This window comes from Thamnophis sirtalis, unplaced genomic scaffold, assembly GCF_051295495.1.
Source record: "Thamnophis sirtalis isolate CommonGarterSnake01/CBP01778 unplaced genomic scaffold, rThaSir2_p1.2 scaffold_12, whole genome shotgun sequence".
Lineage (NCBI taxonomy): Eukaryota > Metazoa > Chordata > Lepidosauria > Squamata > Natricidae > Thamnophis > Thamnophis sirtalis.
This window is the reverse complement of record NW_028261392.1, coordinates 63,411,514-63,435,803: the sequence shown is the minus strand read 5'-3', so window position 1 is coordinate 63,435,803 and position 24,290 is coordinate 63,411,514. Positions and strand designations below refer to the sequence as shown.

General features: G+C 37.3%; 1 protein-coding gene across 2 annotated transcripts in view; it reads left to right on the top strand.

Moving 5' to 3' along the window:
* EDEM3 (ER degradation enhancing alpha-mannosidase like protein 3) overlaps nt 1–24,290 on the top strand; it is a 38,951-nt gene that overhangs the window by 8,379 nt on the left and 6,282 nt on the right. For both annotated transcript variants that reach the window (XM_087726162.1, XM_087726161.1), the window contains exons 3-19: nt 513–613; nt 1,403–1,442; nt 2,603–2,715; nt 3,205–3,358; nt 3,937–4,071; nt 6,409–6,514; nt 6,926–7,023; nt 8,828–8,953; nt 9,779–9,862; nt 11,755–11,838; nt 12,988–13,112; nt 13,913–14,078; nt 14,357–14,511; nt 16,125–16,278; nt 17,099–17,293; nt 20,679–20,844; nt 23,184–23,369. In XM_087726162.1, the coding sequence (XP_087582288.1) occupies nt 513–613; nt 1,403–1,442; nt 2,603–2,715; nt 3,205–3,358; nt 3,937–4,071; nt 6,409–6,514; nt 6,926–7,023; nt 8,828–8,953; nt 9,779–9,862; nt 11,755–11,838; nt 12,988–13,112; nt 13,913–14,078; nt 14,357–14,511; nt 16,125–16,278; nt 17,099–17,293; nt 20,679–20,844; nt 23,184–23,369 (2,188 nt within the window). The remainder of the gene's footprint in view (nt 1–512; nt 614–1,402; nt 1,443–2,602; nt 2,716–3,204; nt 3,359–3,936; nt 4,072–6,408; nt 6,515–6,925; nt 7,024–8,827; nt 8,954–9,778; nt 9,863–11,754; nt 11,839–12,987; nt 13,113–13,912; nt 14,079–14,356; nt 14,512–16,124; nt 16,279–17,098; nt 17,294–20,678; nt 20,845–23,183; nt 23,370–24,290) is intronic.

Genomic DNA, 24,290 nt, shown 5'->3' with positions numbered 1-24,290 from the left:
CACCCGCCCGCGTTTCTTACCCGGTTTTGACGAGTTCTGTGCTTCCACGCATGCGCAGGACGCATACAGCGCCTGCACGATCCTCCAGGAACAGCTGGAGCATCGCACAGACGCTAGTACGCATGCGTGCACTGCGCGCGTGCACGAGGACGCCGCCAGCCCCGTTCCAACCGAACCGGTTGGAACGGGGCGAGAAACCCACCCCTGACTTATAGCTACAATTCTGGGTTCCATCATAGTCATAAATTGAGGACTAACTGTACTGCAGTTCATGAAAAATATCGATTTAATCCAGTGTAAGAAACCTGTGTACCGTTTGGCGCTTTCTGCATTGTTTAATTTTGTAAACGCATACTCCTATGAATATAGAAATAGTCTTCCTTTTTATTTCCTGCATTTGTAAGAGTAAACGGTGAAACTTGATCTAACTGCTATTGCACCATGCATTTCAACTTCACTAGATTATTATTCTGCTTTGTTTTTCTTTCCTCCCCCCCCCCCCCCCCCAATAGGAACATGCTTACCCAGCTGATGAGCTCATGCCTTTAACTTGCCGTGGAAGAATTCGGGGTCAAGAACCAAGTCGTGGAGATGTGGATGATGCCTTGGGAAAGTTAGTATTTAGAAATAATTATTTGATGATTCAGTATTTACTTTTAATTGAAATTCTGTGGATCCGTTATTACAAATCCAATAGAATTGAATCTAAATTCTGAATAAATAGCCATAAACAGAACAGGAATATTTACCAAAATTGAGGAAAACAAAAATAATATCTGACTAATAATTGCATCATAGATGAACATTATTAATTTCATTCAATTATTTTTAGTTTGTGCATTATCTGGAGAATATTGTAGCAGGTTACAGTGTTTTAATAACATAAAACAGTTACACTATGGTAAGTAAAATAAATACTATAATTTATTGTAAAGGGATACGGTTGTTAAATGACCCATGTCCAATTTAGCTATCTTTTTTGCTGTGGTTGATAAGTGAATTTCACTTCTCCCGTTGACTTCGCTTGTTAGAAGCCCTCCTAGGAAGGTAGCAAATGGTGATCATGTGACTCTGGGAATGCTACAACCATTGTAAACAGGTGTTGGTTGCCATGGCAGATGGGGTTGATCTTTTCTCAAGCTGACAAAAGTCCTGAAGGCGTTCATTGTTTTTATTAATTGCTGAAGCTTCATATTTTTAATGTACAGTCTGTTTTCAGAAGTCTTCAATGGTTCATGAAAGCATTGTGTGTCTTCAACAGTTCATCAACTTGAGGAAGGGGAACACAGTCCACCATTTTTAGTAATAGGCAGCCTGTAACAAGTTCTTACATGAACATTTAATAATCAATTATTGCATTTCATTAAATCCTGTTTTTCATCTCTCCTCCTTTCTCACCCAGGTTTTCACTGACGCTAATAGATTCTTTGGACACTCTTGTGGTAGGTTTGATTTCTTCTACCATGTGTTAAATTTAAATTCTTGTTTTACAGTATTGCATAGAGCTTAATAATTGTCCTTAACCAATATATTGGTATTCGGAGACTTCAACTCGTCCAGAATGCAGCTGCGCGAGCGATTGTGTGTGCACCTCGGTACACCCACGTTACACCTATCCTCCGCGAGCTGCACTGGCTACCGATCGGTCTCTGGATACGCTTCAAAGTGCTAGTCGTAACTTATAAAGCCCTTCATGGTATTGGACCTGGGTACTTGAGAGACCGCCTGCTGCCAATTACCTCCCAAAGACCCGTCAGATCACACAGGGTCGGCCTCCTCCGGGTTCCGTCCACCAGCCAATGCCATCTGGCTACTACCCGGGGGAGGGCCTTCTCTGTAGCAGCTCCGGCCCTTTGGAATGAACTCCCCGCGGAGATCCGGACCCTCACCTCTCTCCAGGCCTTCCGGAAAGCCGTCAAAACCTGGCTGTGCCGGCAGGCCTGGGGTTGATGAGTTCCCCTCCCCTCTTGACTTGTATGGCTATATGATTCTTGTGTATTTTAATTATGTGTACTGTTGTTTATGTTCCCTTTCCCCTTTGAGTTGTTCGCCGCCCTGAGTCCCTCCTGGAGAAGGGCGGCATACAAATAAACCAAAACTAAACTAAACGAAATACTTGATTTAATACTTAAAATATAATCTATCCTTACAAAATGGATTCGTGATATAAGGTGGCAAACGCAGTTCTCCCCTATCCCATTTTTCTCACAGCAACCACCCAGTGGAGTACATAGATTGGGCTGAGAGATTGTGATTACTCCACAGTCATCCTTGAGCTTTTGAGAGTGAACTAACACTTGGGTCTCCCTCCTCCTAGACCAGCACTTGTATCTTAAGTGGATTGAGAGTGTAATGAGATTCCAGATTTCTTTAGTATTGCTCAACTATACCTCTTACCTTTTTTGAGACAGGATAAATTAAACAAAGCTGACAACCTTCGTTCAAAGTTTCTCTTTGTAATAGGATTTTTAGCTTGTTGCTGACCAAAGATGACAAGAATCTGATGTTCTTTATTTTTTTATTTAAAATGAAACTTCAAGTTTTTCCTTAACAAAACTTAGTTTCCAAAGAGATAATCAGCCTGTTTACTCTTGTTTTTCAGGTGTTAAATAAAACCAAAGAGTTTGAAGATGCTGTTAAAAAAGTAATTAGAGATGTTAACTTAGACAACGACATTGTGGTATCAGTGTTTGAAACAAACATAAGAGTGCTTGGGTAAGATTTATACCGTGGTCTCAAATTAAATACACCTATTTCTTAAATTTTTAAGCATAATAGAATTCATAGTTTGTAAACCTATTGTTTGTAAATTGCATTTTCTGCATTACTTTCATTTATCTTCATTTATAAACACTTTTTAGAAGTAAGTAGTATTTAAATGTTCTACAAACTATTTCAGTTTTTCAGCACTTACGCTATGCTTAAGGCTAGTATAACTAATTACTAAATATCATTAGGGATTGGAAGCCTGGGGCTGTTGACCTTAGTGTTAAGGTCCAGCCCCGATTAGAACGTATGCGTGTTGTGAATTTTAAATTATTTTTTATTTATTTTGCTTTTCTTTCTTTCTTCTTTCATTGTAAGCTGCCCGGAGTCCTCCGGGATTGGGCGCCCTATAACTTTAATAAATGAAATGAAATGAATGCTAGATCATCATTCGCTAAGCTGATAAACTTACTGACTTCTCCCTTTCATTTTATCTAGAGGTCTTCTAGGTGGGCACTCAGTAGCAATCATGCTGAAAGAGAAAGGGGAAGTCATGCAGTGGTACAATGGAGAACTTCTGCACATGGCAAAACAGTTAGGCTACAAACTGTTGCCAGCTTTTAACACTACAAGTGGTCTCCCATATCCAAGAGTAAGTAAACTGTGAGCTAAGACTAATGTATGCCATGTATTATTTGCTTTTCCAGTATGATAAAATTACATGTTGAGTCAGAGAGAGAAGTTATTAGCGATATTGTGAAACTTCTGATTTTTACAACTCTTAGAATCTTAACTCTTCAGCTAATAGCATGATTTATGAAGATATTTATATGTTTATATTTACTACATTTTCAAATGCAATAGATTTTAAAAAGTTTTGATTATGAAAATGAGGACTGCTCTCTCTCTAGCAGGTGATATACACAGCGATAGCTTCATTTAAACTTAAAGCATCAGTGACTTCAGCTTTGACATTTAAACTTACATACTAAATCAGTTTGCACAGGTTTGCCACACTCAGATGTTGTTGAGCATTATTTTATGGTGCTGAACATTCTCTGCTTCTAACTTCTGCAGCTTACTTAATTATTCCAGCTTTTCTGCAATATAGTACACAAACCTAGTGTCTACTTATTGTGTCTTGTTTGAAAGAACAAATTTATTTTCTTAAGTTTTTAAGAAATAACATTATCACAATAACAGATTTTAGCATTTCTTTTTTTTTTCTAGATTAATTTAAAATTTGGTCTAAGAAGTCCAGAAGCCCGGACAGGAACAGAGACCGAAACTTGTACAGCTTGTGCAGGAACGTTGATTTTAGAGTTTGCTGCTCTGAGTCGTTTCACAGGGGCATCGATATTTGAGGTTTGTTTAATGATAAGTGATGGATTATTTTTGTGCAACTGCTAACTTTTGATTTAAAAAAAAACAAAAAACTTCATAGTATTAATTTCATCTACGTTCTGTTGCTGAACCGGTCACTGAATCTCTCATACCAGAAATTGCTTTCCTATTTATATTATGAGGTACTGCTTAAAATATCTGTCAGTGTTCTGTCCCAGGGCCTGAACGCTGTGCTGTGTTTGGGAGAGTGAGACTTTTTATAACATAATGCTGTAATCTTTATTTTTTTAAATGGATTTTATTGTAATTTCTTTGATTCAGAGATGTTGAGAGTTGGGTGGTATAAATAAAAATTATTATAAAATATGTGAACATGAAAAAACCCTGTGTAAATTATACAATATTGAATTAAATTTTGTGTTACTACAAAAATTTAAAAGAGCAACTGAGAACAACATAAACATTCAGATGATATTTCCTCAATAAATTAAGTAGTTCATTAGGAATTTTATTTGTGCCTGGTGCCTTACCACTGTATTATAACTACAGTATTGGCCGTGTCTATTCTATAACTCCTTAGCATATCTTATGCATAATGAAAGCATACTGATTTTGTCTTTATATGATTCTTATTTTTGGATTGTATGTCCTTCAAGACAAATCTTTTTGGGACAAGTACTTGTTTTAATGATGCTGAAAAACTTGCTTATTGGACATTAATAATTTATGGTCTGTTGTACAGTCTACACGGAAAGATTTTGGCTGACATGGCAGCATCTCAAATTCAATTTCATATAACCATCAATTTGATTTTGGGGCTGCACTTTAGTGACATCTAGATGAAGTCTGCATTTATATTAGGGATTGTCAATAAAAAAGAATTATTTTCTTTAAAAACCTTTACATTCGTTTTTGCATCATTGCATCTTATCAGTCCGACTCTTCCTATAATTCCAGATACTTCAATTTTTACAATAACTGTATTTTAGTCATTATCTTTTCTTGAAGTTATATTTAGAATTCTTGCAATTAGCCATAGAGAATAGTGCATCAAAATCATTGTATACAATAAGCCTTCAGTTTCAGTTTTAATGGGCAACATTTTCCTTTACTAATCCATTAATCTGCAATATTATTTAAAGTAGTTTTTAGAAACTTTACAGATGGAAGTGGAGGCAGCAGTTAATCCTTAATTACAAAGTTTAAAGAAGCTCTGTCCATTTAAAACTTGGCCATGCTACTTGAGGCTTTTGGAAATTGAATTTTACTATATAGTATCCTAAAACATCTCTTACTTGAAGCAAAGAATAGGGTGGGGTTTTTAAATAAATGAACTGTTTTTGTTTATTAAAAATCGTATTTTATTGTTATGACATTCATAACTCCTTCTAGACCTTAATATTGGTACATAATATTGTTTCCTGATTTTTTATTGTGTCTAATGAAAATGAAAAAAAATGACAAATATTTGATTTGAGGGATTTATTTTGACATGGATTTAAGATACAATGTTCATTGGATCTGAATTCTTTTGTTTGAATTTCAGGCAATGAAGCTTTGCCCCAAATGCTGGTTCAAGTCTGAATCAATCTGAACAGTATTTGTTGCGATTCCTCAAAAATTGGCATTATTAGTGAGGGTTTTTTGATATACCAATATGTTTGGGGAGGTCTGAAGAATACCATTTTTTATTTAATAGGCAACTAGCTTTAATATACACTTCTTTCTTTTTTAGTCCATTAAGTGGAGATTTACTACAAAATGATATTAATTCTACTTCTCCCCCACCCCCAAAAGGGACAAAAATATCTGGAAATATATCTCATCTACAAAACAGCTTCCCAAATACTCAAAAGTCCTTCTTGTCCCCTGTTTCTTTAAAAACAAAATCAGAAGTTCACATTTGCCATCTGTTGGTGTGAGTCCAGCATAGAGTTATCCTTCCAATATTGTATGACAATTCTTAAGGAATATTTCCCACGTATAATTAATTATTGATGTTACATTTTAAATGCCTGAGGCTTAAAGCCAACAGGTAATTTATATACTTAGCATCTCTGATCAATATAAGGTTGCATTAATGATCTATCGATGTCCAAACTGCAGCAATAGTATGACGAATCCAAACTATACGAGTTATTCCCAATTTTTATGATGCATTTTTGGCAGTACCGCATTTTCATCCGACTTTTTTAAATCCTTCTCTGAGCTGTCCAGTACATACAAAATAAGGTTTGCTGTTGTGTGAGTTTAAAAGTAGAACCACAGAATAAATTTATTGCTTGCATCAATTTTCTGACTACTTCATTGCATGTAAAGCTGTATTTAATTAGGAAATGTTAATTTCGTTTTCTATAGGAATATGCCCGGAAGGCACTTGACTTCCTTTGGGAGAAAAGGCAACGTAGCAGCAATTTAGTAGGAGTTACTATTAACATTCATACGGGTGACTGGGTCCGTAAAGGTATGGATCTATTTTTCCCTCTTAATTACAGATAAGAATGAGATTGGAGGTTAGAGGTGTTTATGTAGAGCAGTGTTTCTCAAGCTTGGCAACTTGAAGATATCTGGACTTCAACTCCCAGAATTCCCCAGCCAGCATTCGCTGGCTGGGGAATTCTGGGAGTTGAAGTCCAGACATCTTCAAGTTGCCAAGCTGGAGAAACACTGATGTAGAGAACCTAAACTGTATGTCAGAAAATTGTACCTTACTTTGGACAAAAGTTTATGCTTTTTTCGTGCTTAGTTTCATTCCATGGTCCTTTTTATCTGTTTCTTGGTTGCACTTAATTGTTTTATAGTAATAAAAACTTACTTCATGGAAATGAAAACTAGTAATGAAATTAATTGTATTAATGTTTTTATCGTACTCTAGATAGCGGAGTTGGAGCAGGAATAGATTCGTATTATGAGTATTTATTAAAGGCCTATGTCTTGCTTGGAGATGACAGTTTTTTAGAACGATTTAACACTGTAAGTACAGATGGAATTCCTCTCTCCTTGAACTATAGAACTTTGTACTATGCTTGTGATGTATTATGTTAGATATTGTGGATCTCCGCTTCTAAAATTAGTGTATTACACTGCCAGAAATAATTATATGATGTTTCTTCCACGTTATCTTTTTTCCATTGTTCCATTCAGCATAAAATTCATCTACTTTCAAATATTGGTATATCTGTAATAAATATACTCAAATTAATCATAGAACTGATTTTAAAGATGCCTATTAGTGAGGCATTATCCACGTTTAGAATTCTTACGTTTTGGAAGTAAAATGGGCAATAAATAAGTGGATCAAAATATTTGCTAATGTTTGTATGTTGTTGGATTTAGAGGTCTGTCTATCCTGTTGACCAAAATAATAATAATAATTGACAGCTAAAATGTTCACTATAACTCATCTTGAATGTAGCATCTTCTGTCCTGAAGCAAGTTTATGCCAATGCTATGTATCCAAGACTAGAGCTTTATTGCGATGAAAGTACAGTTGAGGAAAATACAGATAGTCTTTGACCTACAAGCACAATGGTGACCAGAATTTCCATTGCCAAGTAAGGTGGTTGTTAAGCAAATCATGCCAGATTTTAAAACCTCTCTCCTGTGCGCTGCTTGGAGAGTCCAAGCATGGGGTTAAACACAGTCTATCTGCCCTAGGACTGAGTAGATTTTTCTTTGACCACGCCTCCCTTGCCTCATTGAGGGCAGTTTAAAAACTCAGTCCGCCTGTTAGGATTAATTTTGGGGAGCTCTTCAGTCAGAGGTGGATGCCCCTGTGGTCTCTTTGATGTCCAACTCAGCCCTACCAGCAGACTCTCCCTGGGACACAATAGCTTGGGTATGTCCCATGCTTGGACTCTTCAAGCAGCACACAGGAGAATGACCGTTGGCTTACCTGAATAGTTGTTCTCTGGGCGCTGCGGGAGAGTCCAAACCCGCCCAGGGTTCATTGCGGTGTCCAAGATTCTGCATCACGATCAAGATACCTGAAGGGCGTCCTACAGCGGATAAGATTTTGTTTTTAAACTGCCCTCAATGAGGCAAAGGAGGCGTGGTCAAAGAAAAATCTACTCAGTCCAAAAGCAGATAGACTGTATTTAACCCCATGCTTGGACTCTCCCGCAGTGCCCAGAGAACGACCGTTCAGGTAAGCCAACGGTCACTTTGCCATAGTTGTTAAGCTGATCATGTGATTATTAATCTGGTTTCCCCGAGCAACATTGCTTCTTGGAAGCTCTCTGGGAAGGTCTCAGATGATGATCACATGACCCTGGGATGCTGCAACTGTTATAAATAGATGCCAGTTGCCAAGCACCAAATCTTGATTACATGACCATGGAGTTGCTGTGACCCTTGTAATCATAAAGACTGGTTGTAGGTCATTTTTTCAGCGCCTTTATAAATTGAAACGGTTGCTAAATGAATGGTTATAAGTTGAAGATTACCTGTAAATAGGGAAACAAAAACTGATCCTTGGGACAGAAGGCAGTCTTTTAATTGCATATTCTGCTTGTGTATGGAACTTGGATTAATTGAATACTTCATTTTAAGTAAGACAATAATTACGTGAAATGTATTTCTGACTGTATTATTTATGCCTTAAGTAAAGTAGTTGAAGAGTGTGGCTGATTTCATTTTTAAACAAAAGCTGCAGATGGCTGATATTTGGCTTAATCTAAGTGTTATTGTTTCGTGTGCTTATCTGCTTTCAGTCCGTTTTTGCAAATAGGTTCAGTATTCAAAGTGAATAAATGCATCAAATGTTGATATTTTCTAGCATTACGATGCCATAATGAGATACATCAGCCAGCCGCCTCTCTTGCTTGATGTGCACATCCACAAGCCAATGCTCAATGCTCGCACATGGATGGACTCGCTACTAGCATTTTTTCCGGGTTTGCAAGTAAGTTGCATATGCAAAACATTTGCATCCAATGATATTAAAGCTACTCAATTCCAAAGCAATTCTAGATGGCTTCACAAGTTAGAAAGGCAACAATATACAAAAAACAACCAATATTCAGGAGACAACATAATCTCTAACCACATCCCCTCAATTAATATTAGTCCTCAAACAATTAATTTTCACAGGATTCTTTATCTATGCACAGAATCATCTTTCTTTCTAAATTATAAATTTGTTAGTCATTAAGAAGGTGCGTAAAATTATTAGATATTCCACATGTACTTTTTAACATTGTATTTCTTAAGCAATTTCAACTAATGCACTTCAGCATCATTTAATCTGAATTTATTATAAACATTAATTTTATAGACAGGCTATTTTATATTCTGTTAAAAGATTGCCACAAAGGATATGCAAATTTGAAATGTCCCATTTTCACTTTTTCAAATCTGAAATACTTCCAAAATGTTCAAAACAGCCTATATCAAATTTAAAAAAAAACCTGTGGCAAACCCAGAACAATATTTCAAACTTGCTACAGACTATTCTAAATTTAAAATAGTTCACATTTGATACTCTCCGTGTATCACTAACCACTACATTCTCAAAGCAAATGTATGTTTTTAGTTAGAGGACATAAATCATGTTGTTATCAAGTCCATTGCTTTTAATGAACAACTTACCATTTTAAAATATAAAATTGTTTTCATTATATTATTGTTAACTTGCAGTCTTACTCTAATGCCCTATGCTATGGATTGGAAAATAATAAAGTCTTTTATTTAAATATAATGGGATGTATCTTTTTTCCTTGAATTCTAGGTACTGAAAGGTGATATTCGACCTGCTATAGAAACTCATGAAATGCTATATCAGGTCATAAAAAAGCATAATTTTCTTCCTGAGGTAAGGCAATGATCGTGTCTTAAAAATTCAATATTCAGGGAGTGTAAATATGAAGTATAAATTTCAGGTATTTGGAGAAAATAATATTTCAGACTTGGAGAATTTAGCTTAAGTGTTAAGTCCATGAGTGTTAGGAATATTTAACTGTATCCACCTAGTTCGTTTAGTCAGTTTTTACTTTTAATTTTTTTAATTATTATTTTTAAACATAAATAAGACAAACAGTACATATACATCTGAATCCCAAAAAAGAAATAAAAAGGTAAAAAAAACATATTACAGTGTCGCCCCCACCCCCTGGAGACCTCCTCCCCTTATATTTCTTCATCTATAATAACTAATATATTCCAATTGTGCCCTTATCCTCTCCATAACAACATATATTCTTGAGTAGGTTTATTCCTTTTGCCTTCCACCAACACTGATTTTATAAAATCCCCCCATATTTCATTATAATTATTTGCTTTAATCATCCCTTTATAAATTTAATTTCTGTTGTTAATTTATCATTTGTTGCCATACTCCAGATTTCATTATACCACTCATTTCTTTGAATATCCCAATTTTGTCCCCAATATTTAGCCATCACTAATCTAGCTGCCATTATCAAATTTACAATCAATTCTTTTTTGTTTTATTTATATCCCATTTTTCCACCAGAAAGTGTAATGCAATCCTCAGTGACATATCTAAATTTACATTCAACAGTGCTCTAATTTCTCTAAACACCATGACCCATATTTTTCTGCACTATCACAATCCCTCCACATATGTTTATGTGTTCCAACCTCTTTCTTGCACCTCCAACAAATATTTGTATATTTACCATCTATTTGATTTAATTTGCGTGGTGTTAGGTACCACCTCCATATCACTTTATATGCATTTTCCTTAACTCTTAATTATTCTTATATACTCTTCTATTCCAAATATTTTTCCAATCATTATCATTTATTTCTTTCAAACCTGATTCCCAGATTAATTTTAAACCTTATGCCTGCTTTTCTAATTCAGTTAATAGTTTATATATTTTCCCAATTCTTCCTTTCCATATGTATTCTTCAATTTTTACTTTTTGAGATTTTGCATTAGTAACCCTGTCACTTTTCGAATGGCCAATTATATACTGACTCTCCTAAAAAAAAGAAGCTTCTAATTTTGACTAAAAATAAACCCTTAAAACATGCATGGATGTATGTGAAAATAAATTTTATATATAATAATAAATTATATATATAATATTTAATACGGTATTTGGTTATTTTGGTTGCTTTGTCTATTTCTATAAGATTTTTACCACTGATTGTCTTATTTTGAAGTTGATAACAGAATATTTGGATGGCTTACCATAAATATATTTAAAAAACCTTCAAGCAATGAATTATCATGAATGATAAAAGTAAACATTCAATGATTTAAATCAGTGTTTTTCTTAATGTTTGTGGATTGCTGTCTATTGATTACATTTAAATTGGAAGAGATTTTTGAATGAAAATGAAAATGTGAACTTGTTATTCTTCCATAAGCAAATTGCCCATTCTGAATTTTGCTGCACATGTTGAAAATGTCTTTTGGGCCTCTTTTAAGGTGGTGTGCCAAAAATGTCTGTGCATTCTGTTTCATTCATTTGAGAGTTGCTCCAGTAGAAGCAGACTTAAGGGGTCATTCATTGTAGCATCTGTATTACTGTTTGATATTTAGATATTTAGTGGTTAGAGGTTTAAAAAATGAGCTAAGTTTCAGAAGATTTCTTTTTCTTTACAGGACAATATATACATTTGGGGACATTTTTAATTTTTAATTAATTTTTTGCTGGAATCCCAGTATGCTAGAAGTTATTCCTTCAAAGAAGAATAATTCAGTATTTTTATCTTTCCACTTGTCTTGTTCAGGCATTTACAACAGACTTCCGGGTACATTGGGCTCAGCATCCTTTACGGCCAGAATTTGCAGAAAGCACATATTTCTTGTATAAAGTAAGTAAGGTTCTTCAAATTCAAGATATGCTACATTCTAGAAAATAGCAGGAAGCACATTAAAAATGAAATGAAATATATGGAGTATCTTCTCTTTGCAGAACTCATTTTGCCTCCTCCTTATCTAGGAAAGCTAGATATGCTTGGTTGTTCAAGTCTGACTGATGGAAAATATTTCTGTGAAATTGGTTATGCTGAAAGATGGCAGCTAGATGGTTGGGGGGAAAACTACTTATTTGTTTATTAGGAGGTGTGCTAGTTAAGTGTAATTACTGCACTGGAAAACAAAACCTTCCCTAATTTTAGCAGATGCTAGGACAGCAGGAGGGGTGGTTATCTTTATTTCAGCATAACTTAAGCACTGGGGTGACTGTTTTGATGGAAGTTCTGGATTTCTGGAATCTTTAATTTTAGCCTGTAGGTGGCAGATTATGATTTGAGTCTGAGAAAGTTGAGACATTTGTAATCAACCTGCTATTAAAATAAAATTTAAATTGATTTGATTTGTTTTAACTGAATGCAGAAAATAATTCTGGAGTGTAGTTTGTTTTTTGTTGGAAGACTATATTTTAAAGCATATTGGAATTATGACAATTAGCATGCAGTTCTGTTGAGAGTTTGTGATACTTCCACAACAAAAATACTTGAGAATTTTCTTTAAAGATACAGAAGCAGCCTCTAACTATGGTTATTAACAGGCTACAATTCCTAGTATGTTTTAGACATTATGACTTCAGATCAGGGGTGGGTTTCTCGCCCCGTTCCAACCGGTTCGGTTGGAACGTGGCCGGCGGCGTCCTCGTGCACGCGCGCAGTGCACGCATGCGTACTAGCGTCTGTGCGATGCTCCAGCTGCTCCTGGAAGATCGTGCAGGCGCTGTATGTGTCCTGCGCATGCGTGGAAGCGCAGAACTCGTCAAAACCGGGTAAGGAGCGCGGGCGGGCGGGCGGGCCCTTCGCCGTTCCCGGAAGTTAGTTACTTACGGGTTCGCCGACCAACCGGTTCGCGGGGACCGCCACGAACCGGTTGAAACCCACCCCTGCTTCAGATCAAAATCTTAAAATGCATCAGAGATCGAATATCAGAGTAATACAGTTATGGTTTTAATAAGTGTAATATATTAATCCAAATTATTTCCCTGAAAATAGGCTACCGGTGATCCCTATTATCTAGAAGTAGGAAAAACTCTCATTGAGAACTTAAATAAATACGCACGGGTACCTTGTGGATTTGCTGCTATGAAGGATGTTCGCACGGGAAGCCATGAGGACAGGTAACTTAATTTTTCAAAAGTCTGTAAAATTCCGTTTAAAAATGTCGATGCTCATTTGCCTGTCAAAGAACATTTGATGCTAGTAGGATTTTTTTTTTCTTTTTCATGTTACTATTTTATTATTTAAGCTTAAGAGCCAAGGTGGCGCAGTGGTTAAATGCAGCACTGCAGGCTACTGCTAGATCAGCAGGTCAGCGGTTCAAATCTCACCGGCTCAGGGTTGACTCAGCCTTCCATCCTTCCGAGGTGGGTAAAATGAGGACCCAGATTGTTGGGGGCAATATGCTGACTCTCTGTAAACCGCTTAGAGAGGCCTGTAAGGCCTATGAAGCGGTATATAAGTCTACTGCTATTGCTATAAGTCTACTGCTATTGCTTATGCAAAATAACATTCAATTAATACCTTGGGAAAATAATTGCATAGAGGAACCTCCAAGGCAGCTAATTAAAATTTTAAAATAAACATAATTAAGACTTTATAATAATAACTGGGAAAATAACTCCATAGCTAGGGTCCATAACACCAAGAGAGGAAATGCATGTGCAATTCTGTAAACATTTTGCAGGCTGGACAATTTTTTGCACTATATACTGTGTTTAACTATCGCATTGCTCAATTAAATATAACCGTATGTACAATTTTGAAATTATGGCTAACACAATCTAGATGCTAAAGCTGTGATTAGTAATTGTTCTTTAGCTACTTTATTAAAGAAAGATTTGTTTAGAAGTATAGGAAAATTAAAACATCAAAAAAGAAGTAATATATACGCAAATGCATGTTCTCTTCTTTTTTGTAGGATGGATTCTTTCTTCCTAGCTGAAATGTTCAAATATTTATACCTGCTGTTTGCTGATAAAGAAGACCTAAATTTCGATATTGAAGACTACATTTTTACTACGGAGGCCCATTTGCTACCTCTTTGGCTATCTACTGCAAACCAAACAGCCCTGGTAAAAAATATTGTGAGTTCTGCATTGCAAACCTTTCAGTCTAATTCAATTAATCACTTTTGCTTAAGTATTCGTTCTGTTCTTATTCTCTGTGTGCAGAGAGTACGCAGAATATGATTATGGAATTTGGACATAAAATCTTGATCGGTTGGAAGAAGAGTCTGCCTCCGTCCACATATCATTTTTACGCACTCCATTGGTCTATTTTGTAAAATAATATGATGATTTATAGGCATTAAAATGTAGCTCTAAACTTAGCAGGATGTGTATGTCCTTTTTTCCCCCTACAGACTACAGAATACATGGAGCTGGATGACAGTAATTTTGATTGGACTTGTCCTAACACCCAAATTCTGTTTCCCAATGACCCAATGTATGCTCAGAGTATAAGGGAACCCCTGAAAAACGTGGTGGATAAGAGCTGCCCTCGGAGTATTTCAAGAATGTAAGAGTTGTTTCTATTTTCCATTGGGGTTTTAAAGGAAGATAAACAGAAAAATGATTATGTTAATCCACATGTTGGTTTTGCTAAATTAAGTCCTGCTATTAATATTTTATTACTAATTTTTGCTAGGCTTAACAAATTGTATAAATGCAATTATAGAAATATAATTATCTTGTGGGAGGTTGCTTCCTTAAGATCTAATTTCCACAAGCAGGCTTTTTATTGAAACATTTTGCCAAATCCTTATAATCTTTTTCAGGGCATAACCTTGAAATATATGCACAAATTAGCTACTCGACAGAGTGAGAAGTGGAAGGAAACCAGGAAATAAAAAGTGCAAAAAATAAATAACATTGGAACAATTTTCAATAGTTGTGCATGCTGCCTCTCCCTCCCTCCCTCCCTGCCTGCTGATGCTGCTGTTATTTAGGGAAAGAGACAAAAAAATTACTTTGTATTTGTATTTGTATTTTATTATTTGTATGCCGCCCTTCTCCGGGAGGAATCAGGGCAGCGAAAAATTCAAGGGGAAAAAAAGGGGGAACATAAAAGACAAAATACAAATAATAAAAGTAGACAACAGTCGCACAACCATACATGTCGAGAGGGGAGGGAACTCATCACCCCCAGGCCTGCCGGCAAAGCCAGGTTTTAACGGCTTTTCGGAAGGCCTGGAGAGAGGTGAGTGTCCGAATCCCTGCAGGGAGTTCATTCCAGAGGGCCGGAGCTGCCACAGAGAAGGCCCTCCCCCGGGTAATAGCCAGGTGGCATTGGCTGGTAGATGGCACCCGGAGGAGGCCAACCCTGTGAGATCTAATGGGTCTGTGGGAGGTAATTGGCAGCAGGCGGTCTCTCAAGTACCCGGATCCAATACCATGAAGGGCTTTATAAGTGACGACTAGCACCTTGAAGCGTATCCGGAGACTGATCGGTAACCAGTGCAGCTCGCGGAGGATAGGTGTAACGTGGGTGTACCGACTTTGGACATCTCCTGTGCAGTTGGGCTTTTGACAATTTACTGGCCATTTGCCAAGTGTGCTTAGGTCTTCCTTGGCATGTCTTTTCCAATGTGGCATAAGGATAGGATTATAGGGAATGAAGTCCATGTGGATGGACATTAACAGGCATGTCACGCCCTCTGCAGGCTTGGAAAAAGTTTCCCTTCCATTCCTTTGGGGAAGGAGCAAGCCCCAGAACAAGGAATGGTAGCACAAAACAGACTGGAAAAAGCCTTGTTTATATAATAGCATCAAAGTAAGTAATGGGAGAAAAAGAGATTTTTAAAGCTGCCTGGAAGACGCTGACAATTTCTCAAGTACTTTTTTAACCTTTCAGCTTCTTAGAAGCTGTGGTGTTTTTTCAGGGGTTTTTGGGGGTGCTTTTAAGTTAAGATTGACACAGTCTTGTAAACATTTTTGGTAGTTATTATTATTTTTTTTGCCTTCTTTCTAGGCTAGAGGCATGACTAACCCAAAATCACCCACTCAGGAAACTTTTAACTACTTTACCACTCATACTCATTAATGGAAATCCATGGCACACTCAAGGCCATGCATGTCTGCTTTATATTCTTAAAATGTTGATAACGCTGGCTTTGCTTGCCTTTTTTTCAGGGAAGAGGGCTTAGGCAGTGGACCAAAGCCTCCGCTGAGAGCCCGGGATTTCATGGCTAGTAATCCTGAACATTTAGAGATACTGAAAAAGATGGGCGTCAGCTTGATTCATCTCAAAGATGGACGAGTACAATTGGTGCAGCATGCTATCCAAGTAAGCTCTCACTTTGCCTTAACCTTCTTTTCATTTATGTACAATAAAATACTTTTTTGAAATGCTTGCTCTAACCTCTGTGAACTATTTGGACAATGCATATTTCTTCATGCTATTTATCCTAGCGATAATAGGTATATTATAATTACTTATTCATGCTTGGCTATCATAGTGCTGATAGTTTCACGAGAGACAGGTTAAAATCATAGGAAAATTATAGATATTTATATATAAAAGACCAGGACCTGAATCATCTTTATGGTGGCACCAATGACTTTGGAATTCCTTCTTAAAGGATAGTTGTTCTAAAACTCTCTGAGCCAACAATTAGACCAGTTCAGTTATAAAGATCTCTCTCCAAATATCTCTTGGTTATTTTGGATTTAGTACAGTGGTGGGATTCAAATAATTTAACAACCGGTTCTCTGCCCTAATGACTATCTGGGTAGGTGGGGCTCGGTGGTCATGGGACTGGGTGGGCTTGGCCAACTCAATGTCACTCACATCAATGGGCGCTTCGCCTTAGCTGTTACAATGTAATAAGGGTTAACCGGAGAGGCAGTTTCTGTAAGCAGGGCAATAAAGATTAGGCTAGAAACAACACTAGAATGTTTCCTTCCTGCCTTCCTTACAGGATTAGCCCTGTAAAGTAGAAAAAAACAAAAGGAGATTTCTTCCAACAACCGGTTCTCTGAACTACTTAGAAAATTATCAACCGGTTCTTCCGAATAGGTGCTAACCGGCTGAATCCCACCACTGATTTAGTAGAAGGCTTTGGAAAATGCTAATTGAAATATTGACTTTTTAAAACTTTTATTAGGCAGCAAGTTCATTAGATGCTGAAGATGGCTTACGGTTCATGCAAGAAATGATTGAGTTATCCAGCCAACAACAAAAAGAACAGCAGCTTCCTCCACGCGCAGTTCAAATCATTTCCCATCCATTCTTTGGCCGGGTAGTTTTGACAGCAGGGCCTGCCCAGTTTGGAATGGATCTGTCTAAGCACCAATCGGGGGTATGTGTTGTCTTTGAAATTTTACTTAACCTACATCTTATATTTTGTGGTATGTGTAAATGCAGAAGGTGAAGTTATTGACAGGCATTCAGAATATCTTAAAGTTTGCTGTGAAATGTTTTATTTAGAAAAGAGGCTTATTAACTTGCATAAAAAGAGCCCATATGATATTCCATTTTTTAGCAGCTAGTAAATAATCAGTTAATGAAAAAAGGACCTTTTATTTATTTATTTGATTTGGAGATCACCTGACTTCAAAAAGGCTCTGAGAAGCTTACAATTCACACACAACCCCCCCCCCCCTAAAGAATAAAAAAGTATCTCCAGAAAAGTTGAATGACCAAATATGCCTGAAACCAGTTAAAAAACTAACAAAAGTCTTGGTATCTAATCAAACCTCATATGGATTTTTGACAACTTAAACAGCTTTAACGTGAGACTCATGAAACTACAGAGAGATGCTGTATCCAGGGCCAAGTACCATGATAGAGGAGGCACACTAGGCAGGCGGAAACTATTGAAGATAGACAGTCTGTTGTTGTTGTTTATTAGACTTGTATGCCGCCCACTCCCGGAGGACTCTCTTGGATAACTGGGCCCCATTAATTGCATTGGCATCCTTCAGTCTCAAAAGACTATGGTATCGTGCTCTGGAAAGAGGTAAAGCTAGAGTGTCCTCCCCGAAGCACGAGGCCTGGGTAGATTAATTTGGAGGATAGACTGTTACCCAATCAGCAGATTCCCCCTCTCCATGTTGCTGAAATAGTCCAATGAAACAGCAGAGCCGATACGATTGGTTTCAGCTACATCACAGGAGTTGCCAGAACATAGTTGTACACAGTCATGAACCACTTCCGGGACTCTGGCTCTGGATTTTGCCTCAAGGTTGACTCCTGAAGTCTGTTCTCGTAGTGGATATAGCCACAAGGCAGTGGAGGTTTGTAATCAGGGTTTCCCTTCTCCTAGAAGATGGTTCTGCTGCTTTATCTGCCGTTGGGGCGCGTAGAGCCCTCTTCCGCCTTCAAAACCGTTGACCGTCTTCTCCCGTAACCCTGGGAAGGGGCCCTTACGAGATGCTACCAGCCGGGCCAGCTGGACCAAGGCTTTTTAAGGAGGTCTTACTCCTCCATCACTCATCCTTTGTCCTGGCTTGTGACAGGCAGAGCCTGGCTTCCCAAACGTTGGGCCCAGGATGGCGGGTTTCCCCGTTAATATTGTACATCCTAGTCAGCACCCTGAATTGTAATCGGAAGCAAAGTGCAACCAGTACAGCTCATGAAGCAGAGATGACACATGCTTGCAATATGATATGCCCACCCACCCCCAAATTAGTAAGATAATGGAAGCCCCCCTAAGATTCTTCTTTTCATATTATACAAGTATTAAACAAGATGATTTCAATTAGTAGAAACAAAATATGGCGCATCTATAAGGAATTCAAAAGTTTGGAAAATAAGTATCATAAAAAAGGTTTGTCCAGGCTACTTGAAATCCTTGCCTCTGTTAAATGCAATAGCAATAGCAATAGCAGTTAGACTTATATACCGCTTCATAGGGCTTTCAGTCCTCTCTAAGCGGTTTACAGAGTCAGCATATCGCCCCCACAGTCTGGGTCCTCATTTCACCCACCTCGGAAGGATGGAAGGCTGAGTCAACCTTGAGCCGGTGAGATTTGAACCGCCGAACTGCAGATAACAGTCAGCTGAAGTGGCCTGCAGTACTGCACCCTAACCACTGCGCCACCTCGGAACACTCCCGCCCCCCACTTTTTTTGTGTTATCGTTCTCCCTCTTCTCCGCTTGCAATTTCTTAGAGATACTCTTTGGAATCTCATTTGCTGTTGTTAGAAAGTGCGCAAAATATTTCAAGCTTGCAACGGGGTATTGAAATTCCTCTGTTGTCAGTTTAGAACCTCCTGTGAAGACAGAACGACACATTTTAAGCTTGAAACAAATTCCCACAGTTATGTTGTTGATCAAGCACGTTTGGTTGATATGCAATGTAATAAATGCTCCAAATATTTACTATTTGCCTTTTTGAATTAATTTCATTATAACTTAGAGGGAACCTTTGAATCTTGAAGCATGATTTTATAGTACAGAATTCGAGGAATAGAATAGGTTACCAGTCCCAGTTGAATAACTGCTTGGCAACAATTCTGTCTTATGTTGGGTTTGCAACTCCAGAGATCAGATTGGACTAAGAAAACCTTCGTTGTAGCACTGATGCACAATAGAAGATTCAATCTAATTTACAATATAAATATTTTAAAAATGTCTTCAACTTCAACAAGGGGTTCAGTGATTAACTACAGCAAGATATACACCTGAATGCACATACAATTTAAAACCTAGCATGCAACTTTTTGGTTTGGAATAGTTTAACTGTGGGCTTGTCTTACATGCTTTCCTATTAAGTCTTGTGTATACTAAAATTATGGGTGAATTTTGATGTCATCCGATTCAAACCTTTGCATTCTAAATTACCAGATGCTACAAAAGACTTCGGACCAAATTTGGTCAATATGCTCCTTACCTTTTGGCTGTGTATATATTTTTATATAAAGATGTACATTGCATTTATGTTATGTGTGGTTAGCTAATATGTAAAATATGTTGGAAGCTTATTTCAATGCAAGAGTGTTCTTTTCCAGAAGAATATCATGTTCAACTGTATTTAGCAGAGATGGTCACCTTGCTGTTTAAGCTACAAATCTCAATATCTTCCACCACTGCCCATATTGGCTGAAAGTCCAACATATGGGGGCTACAGTCTGTTCACATTTTATACAAAACACAATGGAGATATTCAGCAAACGATGATAATTGTGCCTTCCACTTCTTAGAAGAAATCTTACGCTGAATATGATTATCTCAGTTCCATAATGAACTAGACAAGTGTTAATCTATCATGAGAAGCAGATTTTTTTTTTGTTTAAATAATATAGGAACTAAAAGAAATAAAAAATGTACCAATTTGGACCAGCGCTGCAAGGTTATGCAACCCCATATTAGATGCTCAATTTAATATATTAAAAATATTTAATACCCCCTTTTGTCATATGATAAATTAATGAAGCCGCTTCAAAATGTTCCTAAGGTTGATACAATTATTCTTATTTAGCCTAAGAATCTTATTGTTATTTAGCAGAACAAATATAAATGAAGAAAAACATTTTGTATTAAATGTCGTGAGTTTTAAAATTACTGCCTTATGTTCCAGTGCCGTTTAAGTGAATTGATTTCAGTGGATTTATACATATTGAATTTTGTGCTAGACTTGATAGATATGTTTGCTAGGAAGCTGTTCTTATGTTTTCCTGGCGGAATGCAAATGTCCTACAGGCTGGAATATTGTATACTAAAGCTTTTAATCTCTTCCACAGACAAGAGGGTTTGTTGCAGTCAGTAAACCATATAATGGATGCTCTGAGATTACCAATCTGGAAGCACTGAAGGAAAAAATTGCTCTGATGCAAAGAGGGCAGTGCATGTTTGCTGAAAAGGCCCGGAACATCCAAAAAGCAGGGGCTATAGGCGGCATCGTTATTGGTAAATTATTCACAATTATGCAAATATACACTATAATTCAGTGTAGATTTTCTGAATTGTCACAGGCAGGTATGAAACTTGCAATCTAGGATATTATCTGAATGGGTTATAAAATGACCCATGTTTAACAGCGAAACAGATAGGATTTATTGAACAGATTCAGCACTTGCTGTCTTAAGACTTCAGCGTCTTAAAGTTGTACAGGTAGTCCTCGACTTATGACCACGATGGAGCCCAAAATTTCTGTTCTTAAGTGAACTGTTTGTTAAGTGAATTTTGCCGCCATTTTAGACTTTTCTTGCCTCAGTTGTTAAGTAAATCGTTGCAGTTGTTAAATTAGTAACACAGCTGTTAAGTGACTGGCTTCCCCATTGATTTTGCTCGTCAAAAGGTTGCAATAAGTGATCACGTGACCTTGGGACACAGCAAGGGTCATAACTATGAACCAGTTGCCAAGCATCTGGACTTTGATCACATGATCATGGGGGATACTGCAAAGGTTGTAACTGTGAAAAATGGTCATACGTCACTTTTTTCAGTGCTGTTATAACTTTAGTCATTAAATGAACTGTTGTAAATCGAGGACTGCCTGTATTGATATCTGAACTGTATGCCAAACGGAGTAGAGAAATAGATTGGCCAGCCACAAGTTTATTTTAATCACTATCTGTTGACGAAGCCAAATGGCGATAAGTAGATGTAAGACAGACAGACCAAACAGTTGCCTAGATTCTTTCTGGTGGCTTGTGCTAGCTTAGTGACTTGGCCTTTCTTTTTTTTAGAGTGGGATATTTCATATTGTACGCCATTGTATTCCCTTTCTGTTCTGACCCCCCTCGTCCCACACCAAAGCGCACTCCGAGCCAGAGATAAAATACGGCATTTAATTAACAGACAAACAGGTCCTTGGCAGCAAACCAGCACAGACAAACTTGGGCAGCAATAAACACAGATAAGGCGTGGCAGCAATCCAGCCTGCCAAGTTCATAACAATGTTCTCTGACATTCAATTCTGTGTTGACTTCCGTAAAGAGGGGCGTGTGCACAAGTAGCCTTTTTATAGTCTGGAGAGGAGCCTAATGACCACCAGCTGAGTGCAATTACCTCCTGTAATTGCGTAATTGTTCCTGACGCCTATTAACTCTTCGATGGCGTGCATCCAGGAACAACTCACTACTGGCCTCCGGCTCACTCTCCCTTGTCTCCTCCCCACTGGTCCAAGGCTCAGGTGCCTCCTGGTGGCCAACCAGCCTCTCAGCGCCCTGCTTGGAGTCGGAACCCTGTCCAGGGTCCTCCACATCCTCCAGAGTCGACTCATAGGGCCCCTCGCTTTTGGAGTCTGGTGGCAGCTCCAACGGCTCCTGCTGGGCCACAACACCTTTCTAAGCATGTAGTATGATTTGGGTAGTGGGGCAGAAGCTGTAGACTAGAGAAACAGAGGTAAACACTTACATTATTTTAGATCTTGTTGCTTAGAGATGCACGCAGATATACAAATACAGAATGTGTGCTCAAAGTATATCAATAGAAGTATATCAATATCATGCTCACTGTAATTTTTAATTGTGCATCTGGGATTTGGATTCTCTTCATGACAGCTTGCAGTATTAAGCAGGTGATATTACCCATTATATAAAATCAGCACCTATCCATAACATCTTGAAAGATACATCTGAAATGCCTTTAAAAACCTTGTGAGTATTTGTACTTCATAGATTACACAAGATTTGCTGCCCCTATTTCTGTTAAAATAATTTCCCAAAAATTATTGCTGCCACACAAAAAAAATACATCACGTAGGTCAATCTGCACATATAAAATGCTCAATAAAAAGGTGGATATGGTAGAAATGATGGAAATTTTCTTTTCTTTTTTTTTAAATTTTAAACACATAAACAGAAACAAACACATGACTTAAAACAACAAGAAGTTCCATCATATATCATACAGCAGTTCCGTATCGGTTTCTTTACAGTTAGTGTTTTCCCTTCTATACATTTCTATCTTGCATTCATGGTCCCCTTATTTGTTATCCATTTTTATGTACAATTCTATATTTATACTTAACTATTTATAACAAAATATTGTTTACCTATATTATGCTTTATATTCTTACTGTCATTTATTCTCTTACATACAATTATAGGTATACATTCACATAGTTATTCTTTTTCTTTGCCATTCTTGTATTTTTGTTATTCTATTTAAAAGGTTATAATATACAGTTTGGGTTGCTTTGTTTACCATCCCTAGCGCCTGTTGTAACACCACCTTATTTTCCCTTTCTTTTCTTTTCACTGAAAATTTTAATGGGAAAAAATTATCTTTGCTGTGCCTAGATGATAATGAAGGAAGTAGCAGCGATACAGCTCCCCTTTTTCAAATGGCGGGTGATGGCAAGAATACAGACGACATCACTATCCCCATGCTGTTTCTCTTCAACAAGGAAGGAAATATTATCCTTGATGCCCTTCAGTCGTATGAAAGTGTAGAAGTGCTGCTTTCAGATAAAGCAAAAGACAGAGGTAAGGACAACATTGCTGCTTTCTGATAAAGAAAGGGATGTAAGAGTACATCTTTATTAAGATTAAAAGCTGTCCCAATGAACCATACAGTAGTACTTAACTTAATGATTAGGGGCTGTTCACATTTGCAGTTACACTGAATGAGTAGTAGTTACAACTGGGCCTCGGAGTTCCCGCTATTGCAGTGCGCCCATGGTCATGTGATTTTCAGTGTTCCCTGCTAGCTTCTCACAGGCAAAATCAACGGGAAAACTGGTGGAAAGGCAGAGTTGCAGTAACGGGAGATCCTTACTTAACAACCTGTGCAGTCCTCACTTAATGATGCCACTGTTAAACAGCATAGTCACATGACACAATTTATGTCTACATCGCTTAGCAATGGCAACTCCAGTCCCCGTCATTAATTGAGGACTACCTGTAGTCTTAAATTTCAATTGTGGAGAATATAGAAAGAGAGAATGAGAAGGGAAACGTGATCAGATTGGAAGTTAAGCTCTTAAAGTTAATAAACGAGAATCTATTCCAGAATTTTCTGAAATAGCATTATTTATTAAATACTCCGACTGAATTTCTTTAAGTGAATCCTTACTCGGCACAACAAAATAAATGTATTTTTTAAACAAAACATTTTAGAACAAAAAAACGTGTGAGGCGCAGTGCTTTACCCATGGAAGTTTATTAAGGAAATGTTGTAGGTTTACTTTTGCAACTCCAGGGATATTAAATCAGAAATTCCCAAGCTGTATATGTAAGGATAAAATGAACTGTGTTCTGATTTTATGGTTCTCCGTGATAATCAACCTTTCTGCTTGCCAGTTCAAGCCCACAGATATACATAATATAGATTTAGAGAAGAAAAATGTATTGCCGTGTCTTGATATGAATATGAACCTGGTAAAGTTTATCAGTGAATTTTCTTCC